Here is a 21,071-nt window from a genome sequence, read left to right on the forward strand (position 1 = left end):
TCCCTCACATGGGGTGGCGAGGAGTAAGTAAGATAATGTATGCAAATCTTAAAAGCGTAGCATATGGCTGTCATCATTATTATTATTCTACTGGAACAAACAACACGTCCGAAGCTGGCTATGTAGCAGACACAGAAAGTGTCTCAATCTCACCATCCCCCACAAAGGCACCACCTCCATGCTTGTGCCCTCTCAAATGCCCTTCCCAGGTCACCATCCGTCTCTGCCCTGCACTCCCAAGCCCTGCTCCTCTTCCTCATCGGGGCCTTGGCTCTTTCCCAGGCCATCACCCTACCCTGGCCGCACTCGCCTCACTTCCCCACGTGAACCCGGGGGAAGTGGCTCCGCTGTCCTCTTCTCCTGGGTCCTCTGCCCTCTCGTTCTGTTGCCAAGCTTGCCCAGCCAAGCCATGGCCTTGGATCACTCCCACCAAGCACTGCTATAACCCCTGGTCGTGTTCTCCTGAACCAATCTAAAAAACACACGGACACCACGCTGACAGAGTCCACCACAGATGTGTGCTGCGTCATCTCAACTGGGCCCTCATGGATCACACCTCCTTCATTCATTCACGGTCCATTTACCACAGCAACACTTCCAAATCTTCATCTCTCCTCAAACCTCCCATGGGTCCCCTGCCTCAGTTTTCTCAACTGTAAAATGGGAATAATCACAGCCCCTGCCTCCTACAGCTGCTATGAAAATACTTGCAAACTGCACTTGGTGCCTAGTGGGTGATACATAAATGCTTACTCCTTTCCTCCAGAGGCGCCTCCGCAGGCCACCATCCCTCTATCTGTTGTCTGAGAGGCCCAACAGCACAGTTACCAGAGCTCCTTGGTCCCCGAGGGGGAGAAGAAGGCTGGGCCAAAGCAACTTGTAGATTTGCCCTTGGATTCAAAAAGAATGTGCCTCAGCAGTATGGGGGGGGGGGGAAGCGTGGCTCTGCTAAGGTTTCTTGAAGAAGATCTGGAGGTTGCAGTGGGCTGCAAGGCCAGTGTGGGTCCACAGCTGAAAAGAGCAGCTGAGAGAGCCTCTAATGCATTCGTAGGGAGTGGCTTCTGTTGAGGATGCTCACTGGGGCCAGGATCTTTTTGGATGCCAACTGTCTTGCACTGAAGTGTCGGGGACTCTAACCTGCCAGTCTGGCACCATCTGTCACTGAGAGAAGCACGCCTTCCACAGTGCAGTGACGTGCCGAGATCCTTGGCACACTCCACTGGACCCCTTCTTCTGAGGTTGCCAGGGACCCCTTCACACCCTCTCTGTAGGACCAGTTACGTTCACTCGCCTATTCTGTCAGGCACTTCTCCATCCTTTGAACACAGCAAGAAGGATTCCATTCCACAGGCTTTCCTAAAGCCCAGACAAGCCATGTCTATGTCTAATGACCTTGTCCCAAAAAGGCAGAGGCACTTCCCACCTGCAGTGAGCAGGCCCAGTAACTGGTGGAGCGAATCCCACGGGAATCTCTGTTGCCCAACCTAGATCCAGGTAAAAGCCTCATGGGGCCCCCAGTAAGCCAACACCTCGGAGGCTCAGACCAAAAGTAAGACACACACATCAGGCTATCCCCAGTCTCCCTCCCACAAACCCAGGCCACAATCCATCCAAGCCCACTGGCAGTCTGGCCAATGTGGGAAAGCCTTTCTGAGCCCCCAGGCCCAGGCTAGCATGATCCATGAAGGAGTGAGGAGGCTGCTTGCCCTCTGAGGGCAGGGGCTGCCATTCACCCACATGCCTCTGACCAGAGAGAAAGCCGCTGCTCTCCTCTCTGCACCCACCCCATCTACCAAGAGGCAGAGAGGCCACACAGAGGGACTGCCTTTGTACTGGGCAGGGGAGCCTTGGCATCAGCTTTATCAGGGGTCTAGTTTCAGATTTAGGTTTACTGGCTTATGGCCAGGCCAGCCCTCTCTCCTGAGGGAAGAAGAGGCCTGGACAGAAGGATGCAGTAGGCCCGGAGAGCCGACACTCCACCGCTGTCTTATTCCCCAAAGAATGGAAACACGAGGAAGAGCCGCTTTAACCTTTCCCTGCTCCCTGAGGAGCAAGCCCATCCTAGAAGTGTGGTCTCTGCCAAGGCCTCGAAAGCCTTTAATTTGATTTCCCTCACACAGGCAATTGTTGTAATTATTCTGATTAGGAATCATTACCCAGTGCAGCCTGCACACCCTGACAGGCTCAATGCCTCCCCGGCAGCAGGCAGGCAGCCGGCAGGCGGCCCAGCCCAGGGAGGGGGTGCCGGCCCGGCCGCCCTCCTGGAGGAGCGGAGAGCAAACAAAGCCAGCCTTGGGGAGGGCACAGGGCCGAGGCTGTGCAGTTAATGAAGTGCTCACATGCCACAAGGAGCCAACATTTACAGCTAAACAAAAACAAAGCCCCAAACCCACTGGGGGCCAAAGGACAGATGTCTGCTCAGCTGGAAGCTCACCTGGAGGAGGGGGAAGGGAAGGAAGAGGGAAGAAAAGGGAGGAAGGGGACGGTGTGGAGAAGAGAGGATGGGGAGGGGAGAGAAGGAACCAGGAGGGGGAGGGGGAGGAAAGGGAGGAGGAAGAGAAGAAGGAAACAGGAATGGGAGGAGGAGGAGGGAAGGAAAGGGAGGAACAGAGAGAGAAAGAGAGGGAAGAGAAGGGAGGGAGGAGGAAAAGTAAGGTTAGGAGAGAACAGGAAGGGAAGGAGGGGGAGAAAAAGGGGAAGGAGAAAGGAAGGGAAGAGGAGTGAGCAGGGGATGAAGAGGAGGAGCAGCTGGCAGCTAGTAGAGCCACCCTCCCCCTCCCCTAAGGGAGCCAGGAGTACCCACGTGTGAGTGGTGATCAGGGCCTTGCCTGGCCATCCTGCCACTGAGGGACCCCCTCTCTGCCACACAGCAGATAACAGCCCGGCTGGGTTGTCCAGAGGGGAGGAAGGAGGAAGGGCGGTCAGAGGACAGGAAGGAAGGGTCGCCAGACCTACCTCAAGCACTTGCTGGAGACTCGGCTGGCCATCCACCATGCCTTGGATGATCCCAGTCAGCTGGAAGGAGAGAAAACACAGCACACTGAACCCAACCATGCCACCACAGGCCTCCAGGAGGAGTGCCTTCCCTCCTCAAGCACTTGCTGAGGCTCCCATTGCCAAGGGTCTACATGTAGACCTCCGGCTAATATCTGAGGCCCTCCCACCCACAGCAGTCCACCTTGAGACACTCTGTGTTCCACCCAACAAGAACCCTAGCTGTCTTCTAATTCCTGTTCTGCCCTCTCCTCCTCTACTCATCCCCTTTTGTCCTTCAAAGCCTCACTCAACTGCCACCTCCTCCAGGAAGCCTCCCCCAGCTGAGAGTGCTCTCGCCTCCTCAAGCATCTGGCACTCACTCACTTTGCCCCTGGACTGACCGCACTTGCAAACACATCCTATCCCCGCTACGAGACTGCAAACTTGTCTTGGGCAAAGAGCCTGTGGTTTTCTACCCTTGTGTCCATCTCCTCACGCACAAGAGGCCGTGACCAGGGAGCTCTCGGCCCAAACCCCAGCACAAGCCCTGTGTGGTCCTTCTGTCCTGTATGGGAGCTGACTCCAAGCACACGGCCAGTGCTGGTAACCCCCCACACGAGCGTGATGACCTGCCTTCTGCTCCCCCAGGCAAGTGGGGATCTGCACACTGAAGTGCCTGTGCATATGTGTCTATGAATGCATGTGTGTAGGGTGTGTGCAGGTCCGGGTATGGAGGTGGCTCTGCTCACTCTACCTTCTTTTTAAAAGTTTTGACATATTTTGTTTTTATATCCTATTTATTTCTTTTTTTTGGTGAGGCAATTGGGGTTAAGTGACTTGCCTAGGGTCATACAGCTACTAAGTGTCAAGTGTCTGAGACCACATTTGAACTCAGGTCCTCCTGACTCCAAGGCCAGAGCTCTATACACTGTGCCACCTAGCTGCCTCTATCCCATTTGTTTCTAAACATAATCCACCCTGGTCCTCTACCCAAAAAACCATTTTAATAACAAAGAGGGAAAAAAAGGAAAAAGAGTTTAGCAGAGATAACTAGTGTTTTCGACACTGTCTGCTAGCACATACAATTCTACACACCCACAGTCCCCACCTCTACAAGGAGGGAGGTGTGTTTTCTCATCTATTTGCTAGGGCCAAGCTCTCAGGTTTTTGCAACCTTAGGAACATCCCAAGAATTGTGCCCCAAGAATAAGGGGCATCCCCAAAACTACCCTGGGCTCTAGATAACTGGAATATGAGCCCCAATGGGTCTGCAGTTTCTTCTTTCTACAAACAAATGGAGGTCAGCCTGCTCCCTACCCACCCCCTCACCCCCATCCCCTCGGTCTTGCACCTGCATACTCTCAGAAACTGACTCACAGGAAGCCAAGGCATAGAGGAAGAGGAAGAGGAAGTGCAAGCAGGGTCGCCACAGACGGCAAAAAGGAAGACTTCTAGACGGGGACACTGAGGCAAGGAGACATACAAGGCAGAGGCAGAATGAGCAGCCCTAGCTCATGCTCAGTGTTGCAGCTCCTGTCCATGGCAGGAGGCCTCAGCAGCCACTCCCCACGAGCCTGTCCTGACCATCTCAGGCCAGGCTTGGAGCCACAGCCCCTGTGGTGTCACCCAGAAGGGACTTGAGCATGGGGGGGGGGGAGAATTCAAGATCAAACACCAATCAGGCTCTACTTGCACGTAAAGAATACCAAACACCTGACCCGGAGAACAGAACAGGCTGGCTTTAACGGGAGGATTCTTCTGGTGGCGGCAGCTGCCGCTGCCATTGTCACCACACTCCTCCAGGTGGGCTCCTAGAGTTCATCAAGTCATTATTAGGTAGAATCTTAAAGAAGTGGAGGGCCAGGGCCACTCTATTTTATACTCTGGAAACTGTTTTTATATTAATCTGTATTTTAATTGGGTAACAGCAGCTGCCTACAGACTTCCCATGGTCGAACAGGAAAATAAATTAAAAAGATTAACGACACCGTTCTTTTCTTCCATTTTCACCAGCAGCGGGCCCTGCTGGTTCTCACTTCACAAAGTCCCCTCTGCACCCTTTCCTTGCCTGGGGAACCCAAGCCAGAGGGTCCAGCCCAAAGGCAGGGCTGAGGCTGGAGGACCTAGGGAGAGCCCCAGGGAGGCAGAAGAGGCAATCCCAGGGTCTCCTTGCCAGAGCCTTCATGCCCACAGGCCAAACTCTTCTGGGATTCCCAGAGCTCATCGGACACCCATCATCACGGCCCCCGTTTCCCACACTTGGGCCACCATGTTAGTCCCCTTTTCTCTGCACTTCCCCCCTCCTGCCCCGGCCAACTGCTTGGTATTTCCTTCATCTGCCTTTCGAATCTACTTGTCTATTAATAAGAATGTCAGCTCCCTGCGGGGGCAAGGCCTGCTCCTCTGTGTCCCTGTTTCCCCAGCACAGGGCCTGACAAAGGCCAGTCCGGTGATGGTGTCAATGGTGGGCACCCCATCCCACTGCTCAATGGTTAGGGAGCCATGGGACCATAAGACTAATGGCTCCCCCCGACCTCGTCAGAGTACCCCACAGCTTGGCTGCCAGTTAGTCTAGACTGGAGCTGGCCTCCACGGCTTCTTCCTTCCTGACTCTACTAGTCAGTCAAAGATGGATTAAGGACCTACTATGTGCCCAGCCACCGTGCTAAGTGCTGTAGATACAAAGAAAGGTAGAAGACAGTCTGCCCTAATGGAACTCATAGTCTAACGGTGGAGACACGTGCAAATGAGAAGTATACAGTACAGGGAAAAATAGGGGTGATCAACAGAGGGAGGGCTTCCTGTAGGTGTCATTTGAGCAGGGACACGAAGGCAGACGGGGAAGCCCGTGGCCAAGGTGAAGAGGGCAGACAGTGAAAGCACCCAGGGCTGGGAGGTGGAGACCAGTGTCCTTGGACCACAGACTATATGAGGGGTAGAAAGGGGTCTGGGGAGGGGTGGGGGAAAATGCAGCTTACAAAGGGCTTTTATGTAGCACGCTGGAGGTGCTGGGGAGTCATAGGAGCTGAGTACGTAAGGGGATGACATCCCTCTTGGGCAGGTGCTAGAGATGTCCCTAGATGAAGAAGCCACAGCCCAAGCCAGAGAAGGGGAGCTGCTGGCCCTTGATCAGAGTAATTCTTAGCACCGGAACGAGCTGGCCTGAGTTCCTGTCATCCATTCTCCCACAAAGGCCCTAGGGGGTCAGGTGGGATCACTGTATGATCCAGATAAAGAAAGTGCGGTCCAGAGAGGTAAAGGGCAGCAGGAAGGACCAGGAGGTACCTTGCCAAGAAGGGGCTGAGAGGAAAAGGCTGGCCTCCTTGGGACAGGCAAGGAGACATGAGAAGCTCTGGTTTCTGCAGGTACTTGGGGAGGTAGTGACAAGCTGGGCCCAAGAGAAAAATGTCTTGGTCCCAGGTGAGAAGCATAGCTTCCTTGGCCCAGCCAAAGCCCAGGTGGAGAGGTACTCAGAGGAAGGAGGGAAAGAGGCCACAGCAGGCACTTCTGAGACAGCCCTGAGTGCAATGAGGAAGGCAGCGTCTCAGCTCTGATGCTCCAGGGCAGGAGAATGTATGTCCGCCTGGTGTGAATGCAGTGTCTGAGGAAGGTGGGGGAAGAAAGTGGCCCCATGGTCTCCCCGGGAGGTTCCCAGGCCAGGACCTGCTCACCCTAGCAGAGGGCTGAAAGATCTCACCTCTGACACTTAGGAGCTGTGTAAAGGGGCCACAAGCCCCACTTTCCTCACCTGTAAAATGGGAGCAATTACATGTCTGGCACCTGATCCTAAGGTTGCTGGGAGGTCAATCCCAATGGGATTGCGCCTGTCGAGTACTCCATGAGGTCACTTACTATTATTACTATTACTATAAATAGCAAGAGCTATTCAAATTACTACAAATTTCTAGAGCACTGTAAAGTTTGCAAATCACTTCGCAAAGATCTCATCTTGTCCTTATAACAACCACGGGAGATAGATGCTATTACTACGCCCATTTCACAGAAGAGAAATTTAGGGTGAGAGAGACTGGCTCAAGGCTGCATGGCTAGAAAGAACCTGAGGCTGAATTGGAACTCAGGTCTTCCCAGCGCCAGGTCTGGTGCTCAATCCACTGGGTCCCCTAGCTTATGGCCTCGCCTTACAGCCCTCTCCCAGCTGCTGAGCCTGCTCCCTCTCATCTGGTTGAAGGGCACGGGAGCTGAGAAGCGAGCCCCAGGCTCGGCCACCTTGAAGCAGAGCCAGCCTGCCTGCCCAGCCTCCCGAGGTCATGGTGGGGGCTCCCGAGGACTGCTCCAGAGCCTGCTCCAGAGCCTTAGTCCCAGGGCCCTGGGGCCGAGAGCAGCGGCAGCCGCTAGGGCCCAGACTCGCTGCCAGCATCATGTCGGCGCCCTGGGCTTTCTCCTTGCAGAGTTTATCTCCGGCACCATCGTCTTCTGCCGGCAACAGGGAGACAGTCTGCTGATTATATAAGCACTTGTCTCTGGTGTACAATCTGACAATCAGGCCTGCTCTTTCTTCCCAAACAAAGAGACCAATAAATCTCCCCCTTTCTAAGTACAGGTGTGAGAGACAAAACCCTTTACTGGCATTTAACAGAATGGACACACACACACACAAAACAGCATCTGAGGGAGGAGGGAGTGGGCAGAAGGCCCCAGGAGGAATGAGTCCATCCCATCTGATTTCTATCCAAGCCACATCCTAGGCTGGGAGCACAGGCTGATGACAGAGGCTTGGGAAAGAGTTGTTCATTCACCAAGCCTAGGGTTACTGCTCCCAGGAAGAAGGGAGGCCTGAAGGGAGCGGAACAGCCTTCAGTCTCCCTCCCCCAGTGGGCTCCATACACAGGTGTTCCTTCCCCATGTTTCAATCCTCCTGGCACAGGTGCTGGTGGGGCACAAGATGTACCAGGGGGCTGGGAGGGAGAGAGGAAAGGTCCTAGTGTTGGAAGAAACCCAAGGAGACCAGGGTCCCCCTGGCAGCCCCAGGTCCCAGCAGCCCTGATGACATGGCATAAGTGCACCCCACCATTCTCTCTCTCTCCCTCCCTTTCTTTCTCCTTTCTTTCTCTCCGTCCCTTTCTCTTTCTCTCTCCCTCCCTTTCTCCCTCTCTTTCTCTCCCTCTCTCTTTCTCCTTCTCTCCCTCTCCCTCTCTTACTCTCTCTGTCTTCTCCTCCTTTTCTTTCTGTTTTTATTTCTGTCAGTCTCTCCCCCCACTTTCTCCCTCCCTTTCTCTATTTCCTTTTTTCTGTTTCTATCTGTGTCTGTCACACACACACACACACACACACACACACACACACACACACACACACCCCCCACCCCTGCCACATTCAGTCCAGATTTTCCACCACAGTCCTGTGCCATCACGGACTAAATGCCTTCATGGCTGAGCTCAGCTCGGTGTCAAGCCCTTCCCAGAAATCTGGCCTGCTCTATTCAGGGCTCAGAAAAGAAAGTGCCACGGAGAGGGGCGGGGTGGAATGAGGGCTCTGGAAAGGGAGGGAGATGAGAAAATGATGGCCAAGAATGGCCTCTGAGAAGTCCATGAGGGCTCATAAGTGACCTCACTTGCTGACTCAGAGTTCTCTTCTGTCCAGGTGCCATCTAAGGGACCCATTAAAAAGTTTCTGGAAAGACCCCACATTCTCTAGGGGACCCTGTGTCAGGATCTCACTGGACCATCCCCAAATCCCTCCCCTCCCCACAAGTCCCCAAACATTTTCTTCCCATCCCCTGTCCCGCAGAGTCCAGGAGGGGGGGGCCCTCCCCAGCTGGCTCCCCAGAGCTCTGGCTCTGCTATCCTGAGGACAGAGCATCATGGAGAGGCTGGGCTGAACACTGCCATGGTGGGGGCTCCCACCCCAAGGGAGGGTCCTAGGGGAAGCACTATGTGATTGGCTGGCCTGATGAGGATCTGCTGAGAGGGGCTGATGGTGCTGGCAGCTGGGGAGGAGAGGAAGGAGGGGAAGGGAAGAGGACGAAGTAGAGGACAAGGGAAGGGGGAGGGGAGGAGGGAATAAGCTCCAGGGAGTTTGAGGAAGTAAGAACCACATACCCCCAGGAGTGTTGCACAGCTCAGCTGCGATACTCTTTGTAAGCGCTTGGCTTAGCCCAGTGCTGGCACACAGTAGGCACTATATACATGTTAGCCACAGGCCCGCAGGGGCAGAGGAGCTGGGGCAGAGACGGCCGCCCCAGGACAGCAGGGACAGCTGGCCGAGCTGCCTCCCTCAGCTCCCCAGCCCCGAGAGGAGGCGGCAGAGGGGCCTCAGCAGCTCTGCTCGGGCCTGGCCGTCTTCTACACGGCAGGAATGTCATTTTCTGGTTGGTTAGGCGCTGTTTGCGCCCTGTCTCTTTCATTTATATGGATGTGGGAGAAGGTGACTGTCCAAAAGAGGGCAATTTTTCTTAATGACATGAGTGGGGCGGCAATATCAGAGACTCTCGGGGAGACAAAGCTCTGGGAAGCCTGGTGTCTTCTACTCTTGGAAGACTGGGAAAATAGCTTGTTTCCAGCACCCCTGGGCCACCTGGCCTTGCAGCCAAGAACTTCTGAGGCTCACGCTCTCCTTACAGACCAGCTGGTAGAGAGAGACCTGCCTACTCGGCTTCAAGAGGGGTTAGGGGTGCAGTGCTCCCCACTCCAGGCCAGACTACTCTGGCACTTGACAGGGCTGCCCTAAGGAAGATCAGGATCCAGCAGGCCCCCCAAAATGCCCTGTAAAGGACTGCCAAGGGTGGAAGTCCCTAAGAAAAAGGGAGCCAGGAAAACTATGCAGGTGGCACTCCCCACCTCCCTGATCTCCACATCCTCTATGCTCACCACCCAGCCTCAGCCTCCGGCCCCACAAGCCTGCCTAGGGACTCTGGTTCTCATAAAGCCTAACTCGAGGCCCTCATCCTGCCCTCATCTGTACCATACCAGTGTCCCTGGGCCCAAAGCTCCCTCCTCCCCAGACCCCCTGCCAGGACCACACTCTTTACCTCTGTACAGAAGGGGGTCAGCTGAGGGTGGACAGCCGGCTGCACATACATGTGAAACGTGGACTCAATTTCCATCGTCTGACCGTTTAACTTCAGAATGGGGAATTCGATGATTTCCTACACAGAGGGAAAGAGGGAAGGGAGAGAGAGACAGAGAGGGAGAGAAGGAGGAAGGGAGGAAGAAGGAGGGAGGGAGAGAGCAAGAGGGAGGACGAAAGAAGAGTGAAAAGAGCAGAAGAGAAACAGGAGAAAGGAAAGAAAGAAAAGGACAGAGAAGAGAGAGAGTCTTTAGAATGATCAGTTTCAACTCAACAAACATTGATTAAGCAGTTAATACGTGAAAGGCAAGTTGAAGCCTGAAACAGAGGAAAGGAAGGCCAGGCCTTGCGGTCAAGAGGGTCTTGGCTCTGGGCCTGCAGCTGTGTGACCTTGGCCAAGTCACTCACCCCCCCCTCAGTGCCCCAGGCCACTCTCTAGGACATCCACCTGGGTAGACCCTATCTCCTCACTACAAATTCCCTAGACAGTGAAATCACAGATCTGGACCAAAAAGAGAATGTGTCCAGCACTAGGGAGATGAAGGCCAAATGAAAAGGTCCCTGCCCTCCAGTATCTTTCATTCGATGTCAGCAGTGAAAGTCAAATGGGCTGAGGAGGCAGAGAAGACTAATGGCTGAGAAAAGGCTTCAGGTACAAAGGGGTGCTGAGCTGGGCTGGAGCTTCTGACAGATGCTCCAGGCAGGACAGACCGTCCACCAGAGGCCTGGGGGCAGGAGATGGGGTGCTGAGGTTAGTGAGCTTCTGGGAGGCCAAGTCTGGCTGGAATATATGTAAAAGGGACTAATAATGAACTAAGTCTGGAAAAGCAGGCTGACTCCTCAGACCCCAAAGGGCCCCACTGATGCTTCTTGACTTGGGGAGTGGCACAGTCACCCCTGGGCTTCAGGAAATGCCCTCTGGCAGCTGAGAGGAGGCCAGGAGGCCTGGGTGGAGTTTATACTGCAATGTAGTCCAGGCAAGTGGGGGTGGGGGTCCATGACACAGCAAGGGTGAAGAAGCCCTGCTCCATACTGTCTTGCTTGGTGATCCCCCTGGCTCCCAGGGGTCCAGTTCTCAGCTCCATGCAGAGGACTCCCAAATCTTTATACCCAGCCTTCGTGTCTCTCCTGAGCCCCGGTCTGTATCACCAACTTCCTTTGGGACAGAGAACTGAGAGATCACCACCAACGGAAAATGTTCCCTCTCCTCCTCCCCTTCCTCCTCTCCCACCTTTGCTCTCCCTCTTTCTCCTCTTCCTCCCTCTTCCTCATTATTTATTCCCTAGAAGCCAGTTCCCGTTCTGAGCTCAGACCTCAAGATTCCTGAAATGGGTAGGGCCAAGTGGAGTGCACCAGAACCCCCACATACCCTCGGGCTCCCCTCTTCCCTGGCCAGGCCCGGTTCCACCACTCTCACTAGCTCAGTGACTCTGGGCAAGAGAATATATTAGGTCACCTTTCTGGGCTTCAATTTCCTTATGCAGAATCAATTGACAAGCACTTATTAAGCACTTACTGCGTACCACCAAACACTAAGTACTGAGGACAGAAAGAATAAGCAAAAACCATCCCTGTCCTCAAGGAGCTCACACTCTAACAAGGTAGACAACATGCACACACGAGATGCATCCAAGCTACAAACAGAGTAGCCTGAAGGGAATCTTAGCAGGGAAAGCTCAGGCACCTGGGGGGCTACAGAAGTTCTCCTGCTGAAGGGGGCATTTGAGATGAGCCTACAAGGAAGCCAGGGATTCTGAGAGGTAGCAACAAGGCAGGAAAGTATGGCAGGCCCGGAGGATAGCCAACACAAAGGCATGCCAAAGGGAAATGAGGAGGTAGGCCCCCATGACAGGGAGGAGGGTCGTCCCCACGACAATAAAAAAGGAAGTGTGGGGGGGAGAGAAATGTCTTTGTTTCTAGAAATGCGCTGAGTTTGAGATACCTATAGGACATCCACAGAGCCGAGAACTGGACCCCCTGGGAGCCGGGGGATCACCAAGCAAGACAGCATGGAGCAGGGCTTCTTCACCTTTGCTGTGTCATGGACCCCCACCCTCACCCAGCCAGCTGACACCTACCGACCCTACTAAGTATACAAAAAACCCCAATTATAACGAAACACAACTGTCAAAATGTTTCCAAAACAAGTTCAAAGACCTTAGGTTAAGAAGCTCTGCTACAGAGGAAGAAGGGAAGATAAAGCACGAGGGATGGAGGGAGGGAGGGAGGCAGGGATGCAGGGATGGAGGGAAGGAGGAAGGAAGGGGAAGGGAAGGAAGGGAGAAAGGGGGAAAGGTGCCTCTTATGTGCCAGGCACTGTGCTAAGCACCTGACAAATATCACATCTGATTCTCACAACAATCCTGGTGTTATCCCCATTATTATTAATGTGGATACTATTAATTATGATTATCCCCATTTTACAGCTAAGGAGACTGAGGCAGACAGAGGTTCAGTGACTTGCCCATGGTCACGCAGCTAGTACGTGTCAGAGGTCAAATCTGAACTCAGGTCTTCCTGACTCCATGACCACTGCTCTGTCCACTGAGATACCAGCTACCTCCTGGGTAGTCGGACAGGTAGACAGTGAGCCAGGAGACAGCAGTGTCACAAAGACCGAGAACAGAGGATAATCAATAGTATCAAGGAGGCTGAGAAGGATCAGCACTGAGAGAAGACCAGTAGACTTGGCAACTAAGAGAACACTGTTAATTTTGGTGAGAGTGGTTCCCGCTGAATGATGTACTTTCAGAAGCGAGACTGCAGAGGGATCAGCAGTGAGCAGGAGGTGAGAAGTGTCGACACCCCACGTAGACGGCTTTCTGATGGAATTTAGCCGAAAAAAGGTGATCCCCAGGATGAGTGAGCAGGGAAGGAAGGATCACGGAAGGGCCTTTTGAGGGTGGGGAAGACACAGACACGCGTGGAGGCCGTCAGGAAGCAACCAGAGATAGGTCGAGAGTGAGACGTAAGAGGGGACGGTCTGCTGGAGGAGGTGGTAGGGAATGGGAGCAAGGACCCAGCCATGCTTTGGATGGGACGCAGGAGGCCCCCACCCAGAGCCTACCTAACCCACATGTCATCCTCAAAATGCCCAGCCCCTATCTGCTACTCAGAAGTTGATGTTAATGTTAATTTTAAAATGAATCCTTTTTTAAGGGGGGGGGGCGGCTCCTTCTGCCCCCCACCCCATATCCCAGAACCACTGCCCTGTTTGGGGGGCGGGAATGCCAACAGCCCCCCCTTCCCGTGCCCAAACACCAGCCCCCGCCTGCCAGCCTGCCCATGTGTCTCCGCTTGCAGCAGGCAGGGGAACCAGAAAGCGGTGATTCATCAACAGGACCGCCAAGGATACAAATGACCCGCCAGCAGAAATGGGCACCGATCTGTTCATAGAAAGTTCACACTGTGCCAGGGAGATGGGCTCCTTAATTATTTCTTTAAAAAAATGAAAAAGTCTGAACCCAAAAATGAGAAAGAAGAGAGTGGATAAAAAGCAGTAAGAGCCACCTCCCCCCGCCCCCGCCCCCACCCCCCCTTCCACAAGCCCAGGAACTTAATGGAGGAGGAGGAGGAGGAGCAGGAGGGACAATTTGTTTGGTGTCTCCAAGATTAATTTGTCTCCGTTATTTAATAGAGATGCACAGCACCAAGGTTCTGGCGTGCAAATGAGCCAGTGGAGTGATGGCTCCTGGAGCTGCCTGCCTCCCCAACCGCTGCAGGAGAAGAGAAGCACCAAAGTGGGGCGGGGGGCGAGGGGGAGGGACGGGAGAGTGGGGGGGAAGGGAGAGAAGAAAAAAAATTATTGCTTTTTAATATTCAAAAACAGTTTGCGAAATTTAATCAAAACAGAGGAAAAGCTAACATTTTTACCACTTTGACATTTTTATTAGCGCTTTCATAAATTTTTAAAACATGAATGGAATTAGTTTACAACAAAAAAAAACTGCCCTGAAAACATCTGGAAGAGACAAATAGGAAATAATAAAAAAAAAATAAAAGCAAACTCCTCTGAGTAAAATTAGCATGTGGAAAAGGCAGCCACTGCAGAGAGGGGATGGCACAGCTCTGGGCCTGGAGGGCGGCCCCGGCAGCCTTGACAGATATCAGAGCTTCCTAGGTGCCCCCTCCCTGCGTAGCCAACCCCTCTGACGCCACCCCCCGCAACAACCACGCACACCAGCACTAGCCCAGCAAAGGCTCTGCCTAAAGTTGCCCGCTCCTGTGCCCAGGAACCATGGAGCGCCCCCCCCCCCGTCAGCGCCATGCTGGGTGGGCAATGCTTCTCTTTCCAATCCAACCTCCAACAGCTAGGCTTGGACTGAGGACAGCTCAAGTCACTGACCCCTCCCAAAGTTGGCCAAGAGAGGAAGAACTGTGCAACTGAGGAGGATGCTGGGGAGTGGGGGGGGGGGAGTGGAAGGTGGGGGGGCTTCCTCCCAGTCTTGGCAACAGACACTACCCAGGGGGAGGCCTGGGCCCACCTGGTTTTCCAACAAAGCAACACCTAGCTAAACTGCAGGGGCTGATTCTCTCCAAGATCCCTGGCCCAGGAGCCAATCTCATGGGGTTTGGGAGGCTCCCCAAGGTCTCGCCTGTCTCTGCACCCTGCCCCCTGGCCCAGGAGCCAATCTCATGGGGTTTGGGAGGCCCCCCAGGGGCTGGCCTGTCTCTGCACCCTGCCCCCCTCCATACCAGAGAGCATTTCTCCTCCCTGCCTGTGTGACAGGCCTTGCTGCCCTGGTATCTAAGGCAACTCCTCACTAACCACGTTAGCCAGAACCACAATGAAATTTAACCTGTGACACAGCGGTACTTTTCATTTAAACTTTCATTTGGAGGGAAGCAGTGTTTGGAGACCTGCAGTTTGTCCTGCTAATAAAGACAAGTGTTGGGACCTTTCAGGGTGCCATTCATCTTTGGCCTTTATTAAATTCAATTTTCTTAAGCCTATGATACATTATGAAATTAGGAGTTGACATTCCTCTGGAAACAAAAATATCTATCAAACATAAATAAAAGGGAAAAACCCGCTATTACCAAGAATTTATGGTTCAAAGTTGATCTCTTTCCACTTTGGTACAAGCACATGGCTTGTTTTAGAGAACCAGAATGCTATTACAGATCTAGAATTTCATTAGTATTTCTTATGAAATGCTAAGCACTTCAGCTCCAAGGCTCCTGGTCATGGTCACTGTCATTGCCTCCCCTGTGCCAAAGGGAAGAGACACTGTCCACCAACCTGGAGTCTTCTCTCCCTCTGTCCCAGGAAGGCCTGGTCAAACCCTAAAAGGAAGGAGCAAGGGGAGAAAGAAATAACCCAGGAAAATGCAGTGTCCCAGAAGCTTCCTGGGCCCCCACACCCCCAGAGAGAGGGGGTGCTGTCAGAGCCCCTCTGCCATGGTTAGGCAGCTCACAGTCTAGGAGGAGGTGAAGGCTCCAGCAGAGGTAACAGACAGAGAACAGTTTAGGTGCATGGCCAGTGAGGTCTGCAAGCCTGAGAGGGAAGGCACACCCGGTGAGCAGCTGGAAGGAGCCAGGGAAGGACAGAGACACTCCAATACAGAGCTGTCAAGCTTGGCAGGAGCACAGAATATGCGAAAAGAGTATTAGCAGATAAATCTGGAAAGGAAGGAGGCCAGATCACACAGGGCCTGGAAGGCCAGGCACAGGAGTGTGAACTTTAGCAGGGGAAGCAGCGAGCCACTCAAGATTTCTGAGCCCAAGAACATGGCAGCCGCACCTGAGCATCAGAAAGAGGATTCTGGCACCTGGGTGAAGGATGCAGTGGGAGGGAAGAGGCTAGAGGCAGCCCCAAGCCCAGCACAGAACAGGTATTTAATAAAGGCCTATGGACTAAGCCCCGGCAGGTGAGCCTAGGATGGACTAGGAGGTGGCAGACAGGACAGATGGGGAGTGGGGTGGAGGGTGGGCTGTGACAGAACAAGAGAGAGACAGATCTACAGATTCCCCCAAGCTTATACTCCCTTTCCCAGACCAATGTTCTTCAGACAAGTTGCCTGGGCCACCAGGCCAAAACGTCCACTAGGATATAACAAGACCCACAGAGAATGCAAAAATCCAGGCACATGGGAGAACCCAAAGTTGGATGGGTGGAGAGAGCACTTATTAAGCACTTACATATGCTAGGCACTGGGGATAAAAATCCAAGCAAGACAATTCCTGCCCTCAAGAAGCATGTGTTTTAACAGGAGATAACACACAAAGGGGAGGTGGGAAGGAAGGGAGATTGAGGGGGAATAGGTGCATCACGGGGACATGGTGTTGACACCGCCAGGAAATGGCACCAGGCTTGACTGGGGACAAGATGGGGTAAAAGCTCCTCTCTTGGAGTTCAGTGTTCCAGGGTGGAGTACTAGTTGGGGGGAGGAGGAAAGGAGAGATGAGAAAGGTGGCTGAGGGCAGGTAGCATGGGGTGGCCATGGGAAGGGAGCAAAGGTTTCCAAATCAAGCTTCCATTGTGCCGCCTGTGGGAGACCCTAAAATGGAAGCAAGAGCGGGCAGCCATGACCTGGCACCAACAAAGATTGCCCAGGAGCCTGTCAAGCCCCCAGGGTCCATCCAAGTGGAGCCACCCAAGCTGCTGGACACCAAATCCCCATCTGCTGGCCGCCCTCCCGGACTATAAGCACATTTCAGACATAAGCTCCTTGAGGGCAGAGAGTCTTTTGTCTCTTTGTATCCCTAGCACTTAGCACAGTGCCTGGCACACAGTAGGTATGTAATAAATAAATGCTTACTGACTGACAAGCACAGAATCCAAGACCATCTGAAGGGGGAGGCTTGGGAAGACCATGGGACTTGGGGTCAGAGGGGTTTGGCTTTGAGTCCTGGCACTGCTATCGTCCATCTGACCTTGGACGCTACAAGTCCTTCCCCTCCTCTGGGCTGAAGACTCTTCTCTGTAAAAGGCAGGGTCTTGGAGGGGATATGGAGGCCACGCCAAATGATCTCAAAGGGCCCTTCAGGCACTGAATCCAGTGTTCCTACAACAACCAGGCAAGCCCTTTTCCCTAAAATGCCTGGTGGCCCAGGTCCTCTCCCAGCCAGGCACGGTCCTCTCCTCTGCTAAAAAGAGCCTTCATCCCAGAGGGAAAAGGCTGCCTGGCCAGCACAGACCTCTCTGCTGTGGGCCCAGAACTGAATTTCTTAAAAATAGCATTTGTTACACAAATCAGTCGCTCACCACAGCACTCCCCCAAGCACCTCAAATTGATGTGAACAGCCAGGCCCAGGCTGCAGGAGGCACAGCTTTCTGTCTACTCCTGAGTGGGCCCAGAATCCACATCAATGACAGCACCTACCCAGCCTGCTCCGTTCTGAACATCCCCCATTGCCTGCTTTCCCCCGCTAACCCCAATGCCAGCAGACATTCGCAGTAATCTTTCGGTGAATCTTCCTAAGGCAAGGAGCCGACTCTAGGATAAAACAGAAACTCCTCAGGCGAGCCCAGCTTGGCTTAAGCCCAGCTGTGCAGGATTACAAGGACTGACCCAATCCTTGTTCCGGCCACACTAGAATGGTCCTGGCCCTTGCCACTCCAATGTCTACCTCCTTATGTTTGCTCAAGCCACCCCCAATGTCCAGGAGGCCCTCCCCTTCTCCCCTCTACCTACAGCCTATCCTGGAAGGCTAGATAGGGTGAAGTTTAAGGGGGCAAGTAAAACATCTTCCTCTTGGGATACAGATATCAACTTCAAAGGGACAAAATGGAGGATGAAGCAGTTTGCTGAAAATGAGCTGGGGGGAGGGGGAAGGGTTAGTGTAAGATCAATATGAGTCAACACTGTAGCAGACAGCAATATCTCAAAGATCATGGAAAACAGGACAGGGACCACAAGGCTAGAGAAGGGAAATAAGGTCCTGATTTTCAGAAAAGGAAGAGAGCAGTCTACGAACCCAATGAGCTCAACTTGGATTCCTGGAAAATTCATTAAAGAGAGGGTTGGTAAAGGGAAGAAAAGGATGCAGCGACCACCACGAGCCAACCTGGCTTCAGCAAGGATGGGTCTTGCCAAACCAACCTCACGTCCATTTTGACTCAGTTCCTGACTGGTAGATCAAAGGAATGCTGGAGATATAACTGACCTAAATTTTTACCAAGCATTTGATAAAAAATCTCAGGCTATTCTTGTGGAGAAGACAGAAAGAGATGTAAACTAGATGATGACACAATTACATGTATTCAGAACTGACTAAATGGCCAGATTCAGAAAATAATATTTGTTTGCTTTTTTAATTCTGAACTAAACAGACATCAAATAAAATGGGCATTTCCACATATGTAGTTGAACAGAAAAAGAGGATCATATATGAAATTGCAGGTTCCTATTATGCACAGTTTGCTTTTCTTTTGAAGCATACAATTACTTCAACCTGTCCTGCTTGTCTGTGCTTCTTTCTGACCTTCCTTCCATCTTCTCTGCATTTAAGAAAAAAAAAAAGGATGCCTCAACGACCCCCTTTTCTCGCTCTCTCTTTATTTTTTTTTTTTATGGCTACCTTTTCTCTATTCCCTTTCATCTGTTCACCCAGCCCCTTTTGGAGAAAGGAAAGAAAACAAAGTCCTTGTAACAAATATGCAGAGTCAAACAAAATGAATTCCCACTTTGGCTGTGTCTGAAAATGTCTGTTTGATTGTGCATCTCGAGTCCATCAGCTCTCTGTCAGGAGGTTGCAGCAGTGTTCTGGAATCACAGCTGATCACTGCATTGATCACTGGTCTTAAGTCTCAAAGAGCAGTTTTTAATGGCTCAATGTCAATGTGGTAGGAAGTCTCCAGTGGAGTACCCCAGGGATTGGTGCTTGGCCCTGGGCTATTTATTTAACATTTCATCCATGACAAGGATACAGGCAGAGCTGGCATGCAACCAAATCTACAGAGGGCACAAACCAGGAGGGAGTGAGGAGAGTCAGGAGCCTAAAGGACCCTGACAGGCTAGAATATGAGGCTGAAACTAATAAGATGAAATTTAATAGGAAGCGATGGAAAACCTCACCCTTGGCTTGGACTTCATGGATTTCTACACCAAGGGGGAGGGTGTGTGTGTGTGTGTGTGTGTGTGTGTGTGTGTGTGTGTGTGTGTGTAAAACCCCCAGCATATTCTCATTTCTTGCTTCTCCTTCAGATCATCAAAACCGAACAGAGCTACCTCAGGCCCACCGTCTGTCTTATTTAACTCTCTGTGGCCCCTGAAGACACTGAAGGTCTGAGAGCATACGTGTTTCTTCTCCTATTAGAACATAAACAAATGATCAGTCAGTCAGTTCCTTCCAAACAATGAATACTGTTCGATGTTTCCCTTTGACTCCTGTGCTGGCATTTCAGAGTGTTTACTCCATCTGGCCTCATCATCAACAGAGCTTGGAAATCCTCTTCTTTACCAATGGTCCATGTTGAACCCTGCAGGGTCACTCTCCGTTTTGCTGGACAGGTTATTTCTGGTGAGAAGCCTTTCTCTTTTGCCTTTTAAAACATGACCATCTAAGTTCTTTCCTTGACAGCGGCAGCTGCCGGATCTTTTGTGATCCAGACTGCAGGTTCTCGGTGCTTGAATTCCTTCTCCCTGGTTGCTGGCAATACTTCCTCTTTGACCTGGAAGCTCCTGGGAGCTTGCATTCTGAGGTTTCTTTCATAAGGGTTGGTTAATACAGTCTCTCTCATTTACTTCGTCTGCTGTTCCAAGAGATCTGGAAAGTTTTCGTTTTTGATTTCTTAAAATATAACCAGCCTTTGGGGAAGGGGGTATGATCTTCATAAACTTTTCCATCCAGTCCAGGGTTGTCCAAAATGTCTGTTGCAAGTCTGCAGAAACTGTAAGTAAAGACAAGCAAGAGGAGGCTGAAGGCAAGCGTTGCAAGCAGTGTGGACCCGGAGCAGGAGCCAGGAACAGAGCGGCCCTTACAAACACTCCCGCAGTGGGCCAGGGCAGGCCCCTAGCAGCATGGGGCCCACGCCTGCTCCCACAAGGCCCAGGAACCCGAGATTCTTTCTCCTAGACCTGTTTTCTAGGTCAACGGTTTTTGATAGCATGTACCTTATGCTTTCTTCTGGTTTTTCAATCTGTTCATTTTCTAAAAAGGTTTCTTGTCTTGTGGAATTGCTACTTTCTAGTTGGCCTATTCTAATTTTCAAGGAGTTTAGCGCTTGGGCACAGTTTATCACCAGAAGTTCCTCATCCTCCTCGTCCTCCTTTCCTCCTGCGCTGCTGTTTCCTTTGATATTCCATTTCTGATCGCGTGTCTCACTTCTTGCAGGTAGTCAAGGACCTGGTGGCCAGGATGCTCTTCCTCTGAGGCTCTATTTGGACCTCTGATGGAGGCGCTCTCTTCTTCTAGGTCTCTCTTGGGATTCTCTCAGTCCACAATATTTCTTTGTTGCGTTAGGAATTTTCTTCTGTTTATTTCTATCTCTAGCCCTGGTTTTTGGCTGGGGGCTTTGTGTTGGGTCAGACTCGGCTCAGTTTCGCCTTGGATGGTGTGGGCATGCCCTGCTTGGACTTTGGTCCAATGGCTACAGCCTTGTGCTCCAGAGGAAGCCCTAGGTTTGGGCTCACTCTTCTGGTAGTTAAACTTCACTTTTGGTCTTGGCTACTTCTGTTTCCTCATTGTTGCCTAATCCCTTCCTGTGACCCTGACAGGTCCCAACCAGAAGTTCCTGCCTGTGCAGGTGGCAGGCAACCTGCAAAAATCCAGGCACTCCCCTGGCCCTTTGATCTGCCCACTGTGGCTCGGCTGAAACTTGAACAGAGCTCCCTCTGGCCCTCTCCTGCAGCGGCACGAGGAGGTCCCCCTGAGCCCTCCTGCCTCGTCTCCCACATTCAATACCCAGGCAGGACTCTGAACCATAGGCTTTGTGTCATCCTGGAATGCAGGAGGAGTTCACAGCTACTTCTCTTCGTCTTCCTCACCTCTATCCTTTGGGTTCATTTTCAGAGATTTGCTGGGGCGTCTGTGCAGAATCAGGGCTCCTCTGGGTCCTAACACACCGCTGTCTCCAGTCTCACAGCCACGCCCCAGTTCTTTGCGGCTAGACCTTTCCTGGGTTA

At 52.4% G+C, this 21,071-nt stretch overlaps 1 protein-coding gene across 4 annotated transcripts in view; it reads right to left on the reverse strand.

Moving 5' to 3' along the window:
- The window catches only part of ERI3 (ERI1 exoribonuclease family member 3), a 191,406-nt gene that overhangs the window by 127,510 nt on the left and 42,825 nt on the right, over positions 1-21,071 (reverse strand). For 3 of the 4 annotated variants that reach the window (XM_020987550.2, XM_078156599.1, XM_020987551.2), the window contains exons 3-4: positions 9,965-10,081; positions 2,956-3,015 (exon numbers count right to left, since the gene is read on the reverse strand). In XM_020987550.2, coding sequence (XP_020843209.1) covers positions 2,956-3,015; positions 9,965-10,081 — 177 coding nt within the window. The remainder of the gene's footprint in view (positions 1-2,955; positions 3,016-9,964; positions 10,082-21,071) is intronic. The other variant, XM_020987552.2, reaches the window with a different exon arrangement.

This window comes from Phascolarctos cinereus, unplaced genomic scaffold, assembly GCF_003287225.1.
Source record: "Phascolarctos cinereus isolate Bilbo 61053 unplaced genomic scaffold, phaCin_HiC Scaffold_5;HRSCAF=322, whole genome shotgun sequence".
Classification (NCBI taxonomy): Eukaryota; Metazoa; Chordata; class Mammalia; order Diprotodontia; family Phascolarctidae; genus Phascolarctos; species Phascolarctos cinereus.